An 11,514-nucleotide genomic window follows, 5' to 3' on the forward strand; every position below is an offset into this window, starting at 1 on the left:
AACCCATGCAGTAATGGGGGGATATACTCTGGGAACCCATGCAGTAATGGGGGGATATACTCTAGGAACCCATGCAGTAATGGGGGGATATACTCTGGGAACCCATGCAGTAATGGGGGGATATACTCTGGGAACCCATGCAGTAATGGGGGTTATACGCTGGGAACCCATGCAGTAATGGGGGGGATATACTCTGGGAACCCATGCAGTAATGGGGGGATATACTCTGGGAACCCATGCAGTAATGGGGGTTATACGCTGGGAATCCATGCAGTAATGGTGGGGGGGGGGGGTATACGCTGGGAACCCATGCAGTAATGGGGGGATATACTCTGGGAACCCATGCAGTAATGGGGGGGTTATACGCTGGGAACCCATGCAGTAATGGGGGGATATACTCTGAGAACCAATGCAGTAATGGGGGGGATATACTCTGGGAACCCATGCAGTAATGGGGGGGATATACTCTGGGAACCCATGCAGTAATGGGGGGATATACTCTGGGAACCCATGCAGTAATGGGGGGATATACTCTGGGAACCAATGCAGTAATGGGGGGGATATACTCTGGGAACCCATGCAGTAATGGGGGGGATATACTCTGGGAACCCATGCAGTAATGGGGGGATATACTCTGGGAACCCATGCAGTAATGGGGGGATATACTCTGGGAACCCATGCAGTAATGGGGGGATATACTCTGGGAACCCATGCAGTAATGGGGGTTATACGCTGGGAACCCATGCAGTAATGGGGGGATATACTCTGGGAACCCATGCAGTAATGGGGGATATACTCTGGGAACCCATGCAGTAATGGGGGGGGGGGGAGGTATACGCTGGGAACCCATGCAGTAATGGGGGTTATACGCTGGGAACCCATGCAGTAATGGGGGGATATACTCTGGGAACCCATGCAGTAATGGGGGATATACTCTGGGAACCCATGCAGTAATGGGGGGATATACTCTGGGAACCCATGCAGTAATGGGGGGATATACTCTGGGTACCCATGCAGTAATGGGGGGATATACTCTGGGAACCCATGCAGTAATGGGGGGATATACTCTGGGAACCCATGCAGTAATGGGGGGGATATACTCTGGGAACCCATGCAGTAATGGGGGGATATACTCTGGGAACCCATGCAGTAATGGGGGTTATACGCTGGGAACCCATGCAGTAATGGGGGGATATACTCTGGGAACCCATGCAGTAATGGGGGATATACTCTGGGAACCCATGCAGTAATGGGGGGGGGGTATACGCTGGGAACCCATGCAGTAATGGGGGTTATACGCTGGGAACCCATGCAGTAATGGGGGGATATACTCTGGCAACCCATGCAGTAATGGGGGGATATACTCTGGGAACCCATGCAGTAATGGGGGGGGGGTATACGCTGGGAACCCATGCAGTAATGGGGGTTATACGCTGGGAACCCATGCAGTAATGGGGGGATATACGCTGGGAACCCATGCAGTAATGGGGGTTATACTCTGGGAACCCATGCAGTAATGGGGGGTATACGCTGGGAACCCATGCAGTAATGGGGGATATACGCTGGGAACCCATGCAGTAATGGGGGTTATACTCTGGGAACCCATGCAGTAATGGGGGGATATACTCTGGGAACCCATGCAGTAATGGGGGATATACTCTGGGAACCCATGCAGTAATGGGGGGATATACTCTGGGAACCCATGCAGTAATGGGGGGGGGATATACTCTGGGAACCCACGCAGTAATGGGGGGTTATACTCTGGGAACCCATGCAGTAATGGGGGGGATATACTCTGGGAACCCATGCAGTAATGGGGGGAATATACTCTGGGAACTCATGCAGTAATGGGGGGGGATATACTCTGGGAACCCATGCAGTAATGGGGGGATATACTCTGGGAACCCATGCAGTAATGGGGGGATATACTCTGGGAACCCATGCAGTAATGGGGGGATATACTCTGGGAACCCATGCAGTAATGGGGGGATATACTCTGGGAACCCATGCAGTAATGGGGGATATACTCTGGGAACCAATGCAGTAATGGGGGATATACTCTGGGAACCAATGCAGTAATGGGGGGATATACTCTGGGAACCCATGCAGTAATGGGGGGATATACTCTGGGAACCCATGCAGTAATGGGGGGATATACTCTGGGAACCCATGCAGTAATGGGGGTTATACTCTGGGAACCCATGCAGTAATGGGGGAACTGTGTCTCTGTGCAGTTTATGCACTAATAGAGGGGGCGGGGGAGGAGGGGAGGTGGTTAAACACAGTCTGGCTGTAGTAATGGGGGACACAATCTAGCAGTGCATGTACAGGGGGCACAGTGTCTGGCTGTGCATGTACAGGGGGCACAGTGTCTGGCTGTGCATGTACAGGGGGCACAGTGTCTGGCTGTGCATGTACAGGGGGCACAGTGTCTGGCTGTGCATGTACAGGGGGCACAGTGTCTGGCTGTGCATGTTCAGGGGGCACAGTGTCTGGCAGTGTATGTACAGGGGGCACAGTGTCTGGCTGTGCATGTACAGGGGGCACAGTGTCTGGCTGTGCATGTACAAGGGGCACAGTGTCTGGCAGTGCATGTACAGGGGGCACAGTGTCTGGCAGTGCATGTACAGGGGGCACAGTGTCTGGCTGTGCATGTACAGGGGGCACAGTGTCTGGCAGTGCATGTACAGGGGGCACAGTGTCTGCCTGTGCATGTACAGGGGGCACAGTGTCTGGCTGTGCATGTACAGGGGGCACAGTGTCTGGCTGTGCATGTACAAGGGGCACAGTGTCTGGCAGTGCATGTACAGGGGGCACAGTGTCTGGCAGTGCATGTACAGGGGGCACAGTGTCTGGCAGTGCATGTACAGGGGGCACAGTGTCTGGCAGTGCATGTACAAGGGGCACAGTGTCTGGCAGTGCATGTACAGGGGGCACAGTGTCTGGCTGTGCATGTACAGGGGGCACAGTGTCTGGCAGTGCATGTACAGGGGGCACAGTGTCTGGCAGTGCATGTACAGGGGGCACAGTGTCTGGCTGTGCATGTACAGGGGGCACAGTGTCTGGCTGTGCATGTACATGGGGCACAGTGTCTGGCTGTGCATGTACAGGGGGCACAGTGTCTGGCTGTGCATGTTCAGGGGGCACAGTGTCTGGCAGTGTATGTACAGGGGGCACAGTGTCTGGCTGTGCATGTACAGGGGGCACAGTGTCTGGCTGTGCATGTACAAGGGGCACAGTGTCTGGCAGTGCATGTACAGGGGGCACAGTGTCTGGCAGTGCATGTACAGGGGGCACAGTGTCTGGCTGTGCATGTACAGGGAGCACAGTGTCTGGCAGTGCATGTACAGGGGGCACAGTGTCTGGCAGTGCATGTACAGGGGGCACAGTGTCTGGCAGTGTATGTACAGGGGGCACAGTGTCTGGCTGTGCATGTACAGGGGGCACAGTGTCTGGCTGTGCATGTACAAGGGGCACAGTGTCTGGCAGTGCATGTACAGGGGGCACAGTGTCTGGCAGTGCATGTACAGGGGGCACAGTGTCTGGCTGTGCATGTACAGGGGGCACAGTGTCTGGCAGTGCATGTACAGGGGGCACAGTGTCTGGCAGTGCATGTACAGGGGGCACAGTGTCTGGCTGTGCATGTACAGGGGGCACAGTGTCTGGCTGTGCATGCAGTAATGAGGGGGAACACGTCTGCGCAGTACATGCAGCAGTGAGGAGGGGTACACTTGGTCTGTGCATGTAGTAATGGTCGGCTACACTGTATGGTTGTGCATGTAGTAATAAGGGGGGCGTACACTGGCTGTCTGTGCAGGGGGGGTTACACTGACTGTGCAGGGGGGGGGGTACACTGGCTGTCTGTGCAGGTGGGGGGTACACCGGCTGTCTGTGCAGGTGGGGGGTACACCGGCTATCTGTGCAGGGGGGGGGGCACCGGCTGTCTGTGCAGGTGGGGGGTACACCGGCTGTCTGTGCAGGTGGGGGGTACACCGGCTGTCTGTGCAGGTGGGGGATACACCGGCTGTCTGTGCAGGTGGGGGGTACACCGGCTGTCTGTGCAGGTGGGGGGTACACTGGCTGTCTGTGCAGGTGGGGGGTACACCGGCTGTCTGTGCAGGTGGGGGGTACACTGGCTGTCTGTGCAGGGGGGCGACGACACTGGCTGTATGTGCAGGGGGGGGTACACTGGCTGTGCAGGGGGGTGACGACACTGGCTGTCTGTGCAGGGGGGGTACACTGGCTGTCTGTGCACGGGGGCGACGACACTGGCTGTATGTGCAGGGGGGGAACACTGGCTGTGCAGGGGGGTGACGACACTGGCTGTCTGTGCAGGAGGGGGCACTGGCTGTCTGTGCAGGGGGAGTACACTGGCTGTCTGTGCAGGGGGGGTACACTGGCTGTGCAGGGGGGGGGGGACGACACTGGCTGTCTGTGCAGGGGGGGCACTGGCTGTCTGTGCAGGGGGGGTACACTGGATGTCTGTACAGGTGGGGGGTACACTGGATGTCTGTACAGGTGGGGGGTACACTGGCTGTCTGTGCAGATGGGGGGTACACTGGCTGTCTGTGCAGATGGGGGGTACATCGGCTGTTTGTGCAGGGGGGTACACTGGCTGTCTGTGCAGGGGGGGTACACTGGATGTCTGTACAGGTGGGGGGTACACCGGCTGTCTGTGCAGGTGGGGGGTACACCGGCTGTCTGTGCAGGTGGGGGTTACACTGGCTGTCTGTACAAGGGGGGGGGGGTTACACTGGCTGTCTGTGCAGGTGGGGGGTACACTGGCTGTCTGTGCAGGTGGGGGGTACACTGACTGTGCAGGGGGGAGGGCACTGGCTGTCTGTGCAGGGGGGGGCGACACTGGTTGTCTGTGCAGGGGGGGGACACTGGCTGTCTGTGCAGGGGGGCGACAACACTGGCTGTCTGTGCAGGGGGGTTACACTGGCTGTCTGTGTGTGTGGGGGGGGTACACTGGCTTGCTGTGCAGGGGGGGTACACTGGCTGTCTGTATGTGTGGGGGGGTACACTGGCTGTCTGTGCAAGGGGTACACTGGCTTGCTGGGGGGGGCACACGGTTTGTGTTACAGGGACTTATCCCTGTTTAATTAAAGCAGCCTCAGAGCTCTGAGAATCCAGCAGAGAGATAGCTGATTGCAGCCACTCAACTAACTAGTCTCCACCTGGACTAATGAGAGCTCTGTAAAAAGCCTCATGTGAGAAACAGGAGAGAGATTTTTCCTTAGCTCACATTTGGGCTGACAGAAGGAGAGCAGAGAAGCCTGCACACAGACACCGTCTTGAGCACAAAGACTGTACTGAGATCAAGACACCCAGACACCAGAGACCTATATTTCCTGGACACAGAGGAACCAGGAACCTGCCAGAGACTGACATGGAGGGCCACCTGCATAAGGTACCTCCTGAGACTTTGGGGTGATAGGCTGGTAATGGGAATATCCCTCCAGTCCTTCAGATAGGGTCTGGGGCAGTAATGTAGCCCTTACACGGGGATAGGGGTTTGTTATTTTGTCGGTTTTTGTATGTTTTGCCTGGATAAAGGAACAGGCTCAATAAAGCCAAGATATAATTTCACCCTAAAACAGTCTCCATTATATGAACCTCTGCACACATCTCTTACAGTCTGTCTGGGCAGGGGGGGCGGGGGTACACTGGCTGTCTTATCAGGGGGACACTGGCTGTCTGGGCAGGGTGGGCGGGGGGACACTGGCTGTCTTGGCAGGGGGACACTGGCTGTCTGCAGGGATGGGTACACTGGCTGTCTGCAGGGGGGGGTACACTGGCTGTCTGCAGGAGGGGGGGTACACTGGCTGTCTGCAGGGATGGGTACACTGGCTGTCTGCAGGGGGGGTACACTGGCTGTCTGCAGGGGGGGTACACTGGCTGTCTGCAGGGGGGGTACACTGGCTGTCTGCAGGGGGGGTACACTGGCTGTCTGCAGGGGGGGGTACACTGGCTGTCTGCAGGGATGGGTACACCGGCTGTCTGCAGGGGGGGTACACTGGCTGTCTGCAGGGGGGGGTACACTGGCTGTCTGCAGGGGGGGTACACTGGCTGTGTGTGAGGGGGGGGGGGGGGTACACTGGCTGTGTGTGCAGGGGGGGGGGGTACACCGGCTGTCTGTGCAGGGGGACACTGGCTGTCTGCACGGGGGGGTACACTGGCTGTCTGCACGGGGGGGGGTACACTGGCTGTCTGTGCAGGGGGGGGTACACTGGCTGTCGGTGCAGGGGGGGTACACTGGCTGTCTGTGCAGGGGGGGGGGTACACTGGCTGTCAGTGCAGGGGGGGTACACTGGCTGTCTGTGCAGGGGGGGTACACTGGCTGTCTGTGCAGGGGGGGTACACCGGCCGTCTGTGCAGGGGGGGTACACTGGCTGTCTGTGCAGGGGGGGTACACTGGCTGTCTGTGCAGGGGGGGTACACTGGCTGTCTGTGCAGGGGGGGTACACTGGCTGTCTGTGCATGCAGTAATGACAGGGGGCACACTGGCAGTGCATGCAGTAATGACAGGGGAGGCACACTGGCAGTGGATGCAGTAATGACAGGGGGCACACTGCATGCATTAATGACAGGGGGCACACTGCATGCATTAATGACAGGGGGCACACTGCATGCATTAATGACAGGGGGCACACTGCATGCATTAATGACAGGGGGCACACTGCATGCATTAATGACAGGGGGCACACTGCATGCATTAATGACAGGGGGCACACTGCATGCATTAATGACAGGGGGGCACACTGCATGCATTAATGACAGGGGGCACACTGCATGCATTAATGACACAGGGGGCACACTGCATGCAGTAATGAGGGGGGGCACACTGCATGCAGTAATGAGGGGGGGCACACTGCGTGCATTAATGAGGGGGGGCACACTGCATGCAGTAATGAGGGGGGGCACACTGCATGCAGTAATGAGGGGGGCACACTGCATGCAGTAATGAGGGGGGGAACACTGCATGCAGTAATGAGGGGGGGCACACTACATGCAGTAATGAGGGGGGCACACTGCATGCAGTAATGAGGGGGGGGCACACTGCATGCAGTAATGAGGGGGGGGGCACACTGCATGCAGTAACGGGTGTGCAGAATGTCCATGCAGTAACGCGGGGGCACAGGGTGCGCCCCTCGGCTCTCACACACCCCCAGCTTCCTGCTCTTCATCCTCACGTAGCCCTGCCTGACGATGTCCGTGGAGTTGGTGGCCATGACGCAGCTCACACATGCCCGTCTCTCATCCTCCCCCCCTCGGCATCCTTCTTCTCCGGCACAACAACAGAGCAGGCTCCGCGTCTCCCTCTCACATCCTCCTCCTCCTCCTCCTCCTCCTCACATCCTCCTCGCCTCTCCTCTCCTTCTCACATCCTCCTCTTCTTCTCACATCCTTCCCCCTCCCCTCCCTTTTTTTTTGTCTCTCCCTCCCCCCCCCTTTCTTCTTGTTCTCTCCCGATCGCTGCGCTTCCTCCGCCTCCTGTCAGACGCGGACTGAACCACTCTCCCCTGGGTGAGGGGGGGATGCTGTATACGGTCTGGATCCAACCAACATCCTCAGCGCCCTGCCTCCCTCACTGTATTTATGTATCGGCAACAGTGTACGCAGCGCTGTACCAAATGACAGCGTGCATCAATGGCAAACAATGGGGATAAGTGCAACAGGCAAATGACCACATAAATATGGTATGTACAGTATGCATGTCTTTATTTATATAGCGCCATTAATGTACACAGCGCTTCACAGCAGTAATATATGTGACAATCATATAAATAACAAATAATACTAAGAACACATAATGGGAATAAGCGCTTCAGACATAAAAGTGACATTTAGGAAAAGGAGTCCCTGCCCCGAAGAGCTTACAATCTAATTGGTAGGTAGGGAGAACGCACAGAGACAGTGGGAGGGCGTTCTGGTAAGTGCGTCTAGGTTTATGTCTGAGGTGTAAAGTATCAGTCACGGAGCTACTCATATTGCCGCTGGTAATGGATCTGTTGCATCCAAATAAAGATTTGTTACTGGAACATATGTGCAAAGCGTTTCTTCTTGTATTGAGCTGCCGTCCAAATAGCGCACAACGTTTTCTGGCGTCGAAGGCCCCTCGTCAGGTGGGCACAGTGATACACGATGCAGCGGGCGAGTTAGCATCCAAAGCTTTGTGCTTTTTAAAGTCCCGACACACGATCGTGTCTGCACCAACCTATAATTACCAAGCGGGTAAGATAATGGAAAATGAGAGCAAAGGGAGACCCTTCCTCACCCAAAGAGCTTACCATCTAAGTGGCACAGTGCAGTGTGTTGGGAGGTTTACAGACACACTAGGAGTATACGTGCATCATTAAAGTGTACCTGGAGTTTATTCCCCGTGAGAGAGATATACATATTAATTAGCAGATATAGGTCATAGGGAACACAGATGGGAGAATCTTGTAACCATTAACTCCTTTCTTGCATGAAATTGCTTCAGCAACTGTGTTGGCCTGAGAATGTGTTAAAGAAGTGTAACCTCTTCATTGCCAGAGACTTGCCTGAAAAACAATGCAGAGCATCGCTTAACCCTCTTAGCTGCTGGAAGGGTAACATAATGCCTCCCTGATACACATCTGCAGAGCATCAGGGTTACCAGGTGTCCAGTATTGAACCGGACTGCCCTGTGTTTGGACACAATGTCCAGTAAAGAATGAGAGGTAATACTGGACATGTGTGTGTATACCGGTATTACCTCTCTGGACATAGTGACCTGACCGGCTTGGGGGGCTGCGGGATTTCCCCGAGCAGGGCTGTTGCTAGGGAGCTGGGCAGCTTCCTTCATCCTGATTAGCTTCTGCTGGGTAATGCAGCCAATCAGGAGGAGGTGTCAGGAGCCTGGGGGTGGGGCCAAGGAGAGGAGGAAACAGAATGGAGCAGAGAGAGGTGTGCGTGTCTCGAGCACGTCACACCTTTCACCATTGTGTCCGGTATTTTTGGAGAAGCCTCCTGGCATCCCTACGCCAATCTGCAGAGCATCTCGTGGTCTCTTTTCTGATAAGGATCACAAAAGCATTACTTATTCCTTCTGGGATACAGGTCTGCAGAGCATTGCTCAACTGCCTTCCTGAAGCAGTGCATCGCGTAACCCCTTCCTTACAGACTATGTTCCTGTACAACCTCACAATGCATCTCTTAACCCCTTCACTGCCTGCAACATCTAAGGGTTACAAATGAAACACTCTGACATCCATTTATTTCCTTGTGCACGGTCTCTTCCTGGCTCTGTCCCAAAACGTCTCTGAATGAACGCTCTCACCGAGATGATTGTTTAATTGATCGATGAGACAGCGCCGGGCAGTCTCAATAAGTGTTTGATTGTTCTGCATCTGACTGTTTTATTACTCTGTGTGTGTGTGTTTCCTTCCTGAGAGAAGGGAGCAGGAGAAAGAGGTGTGTGGCAGGCTGACGTATGTGAGAGTGCAATATGTGCTCATCCATGAAGAGTGTAAGAGAGAGAGAGTGTGAGGGGATTAGGAAAAGGAGTGCACATGTTTTTTATAGGTGGTGCGTTTACTGTCACCGCGGCCAGCCCCCCCGATCCATCTCAGCTATGTCTTGCGACCACTGCTTGTGGTGCAAAGGGTTATATCGGTACGGGTCAGTGACGGTGCTTGGCGGTTAGTGGTCAATGTTCAATGGCAGCAGAGGTTACACAGTACCGCTAGTCTGTAATTTAAAACTTCCACAATCTATTTAAAAATAATCTTTTTTTGTGTGTTCCTGTAAAAAAAAAAAAAACAGGCGCCATTCCAGTGCCGCATTTCCATGGGAAGGAAGCCACGCTTTCATTTCTATGTTACATTTTGTATTTTTGGATATCATTTTTTTTTGTGTATTCATTATAGATTTATTAAAGTGCAGACCCCTTTTGGGGAGTACTAAGAAATATAAGGAGTTAAAAGCCTTATTAACCGGGAGGGATCGCTTTGTTAGTGCCCCTCCCCATCATATTATGTAGGATGATTGCGCAGAAGGGACTGCCACGCCCTTGCAGTTCTTGTGTCCAGTGACGTCCCATAGGGAGATAGAAGGGTATATATAGCTCCTCCCAATGTTCTAGAAGCAGGTTCCTCTGAGTTCTGACAGAGGCCTCACCGTGAGTCCTGTAAATATATGTGTGTATGGATATGTATTTTCAGTGTCCAGTCCCTGTTTATAGTTTTCATTTAAGGAACGTGCCTTATATAATTAGCGTCTACAGTAATGGCCCAAGATTGTTCTCATGCGGGGACGAGTGAGCATGTGCTTAGCAGGAGTTCTCAGAGAAAGTGCCCTGGAGCATAATCAGATTGACCCCACCGGAAGGTCCTTGGTAAACTCACGATCCAATATGCATGGAATACGTATGCAGTACACCGTAAGGGGACACTGATCCCAGAAAGCAGAGTGTATTCCCAACAGGGGCCAACCTAAGATGGGTTACTATTGACGCTATGCAGGGGATTGCCAATACTAAGGGAAACAAGCATAAGTACCTCCCCAGCGTAGCGAGAGCCAGCAGGGGAAGAAGCACAGAGTAACTTTATTATTTGCTATCAATTAATATGGCTAATGTGAAGCGTGTCCATGTATGGCGAGCTTTATAAACGCATGTTTATAAAGTTGTGGTGCCTATGTAACCCCCTGTGTGATGAGATCCACACCCTTGCACTGCCCCCTAGCAGGTTCCTCCCAATGCGCTATGGACATGTGACTGTTAATGGATATGATAGCAGCCAATGATAACGGCTGTGGAAGAGGTGGGACTAAGAAGGAGAGGGGTCTTTAAAAAGGCCATGTTGAAGGCAGGTCTGCGCGGTCCTGAAGACTTTCAGGTTTGGTAGAGGATTGGACAGTGTGAACGTGGCAGCAGGAGCAGTATGTTGCAGACCGGACGTGATCGAAAGTTTGAGCGCCGTCAGAGGGGACCCTCAATGGCTACAAAGCACAGCGGTACCGAAGCACCCTTTGCGAAGTACAGGACTGCAACAATTAGTACGAGCTCCCACGTGTGCCGGCACCATCACAAACCAACATACCCAGGATTGGGTGGCTAACGCACCACTGACACTGACTTCCATCTGTGCTGTGTTATTGGGAAGTGTATTTTATTGTGAACAGGAGCTAATTTTTCTATGTTCTGCATTGGGGTAACTTACCTGTTGTAAGCATTGGATTTGCACAGTATAAGCACATGGCATTTTAATCAGCAATCGTGGGCTAATCTGCACCCTGTTCTTTTCCAATAAATTGTTTGTGCAATGTTTACTTACTCCTCTATTGGACTTTTTATCTGACCACCAAATTTATTTTATATCCCTCTCGTCATACTTTGGATTTCCGATGATATTCTAAGGAAGGAAAGATAATCCTAAATGCATCTTTGGGTTTCAGTTTTTCTTCCGTTTGTTTTGCAGTATTTAAACCCTTTGCTCCACTTGTCGGGTTATAGCCATGGTTCCGAGCTCCAGTACTCAAGAACCT

The 11,514-nt window shown here is 53.6% G+C and overlaps 1 protein-coding gene across 1 annotated transcript in view; it reads right to left on the bottom strand.

Annotated features, from left to right (window-relative positions):
* DOK4 (docking protein 4) overlaps positions 1-7,389 on the bottom strand; it is a 36,513-nt gene extending 29,124 nt beyond the window's left edge. The window contains exon 1 of the mRNA XM_075576511.1: positions 7,170-7,389. Coding sequence (XP_075432626.1) covers positions 7,170-7,235 — 66 coding nt within the window. The 5' untranslated portion in view covers positions 7,236-7,389. The remainder of the gene's footprint in view (positions 1-7,169) is intronic.
* Positions 7,390-11,514: the final 4,125 nt, after the last annotated feature.

The sequence above is a fragment of the Ascaphus truei genome, chromosome 19, assembly GCF_040206685.1.
Source record: "Ascaphus truei isolate aAscTru1 chromosome 19, aAscTru1.hap1, whole genome shotgun sequence".
NCBI classification, from domain to species: Eukaryota; Metazoa; Chordata; class Amphibia; order Anura; family Ascaphidae; genus Ascaphus; species Ascaphus truei.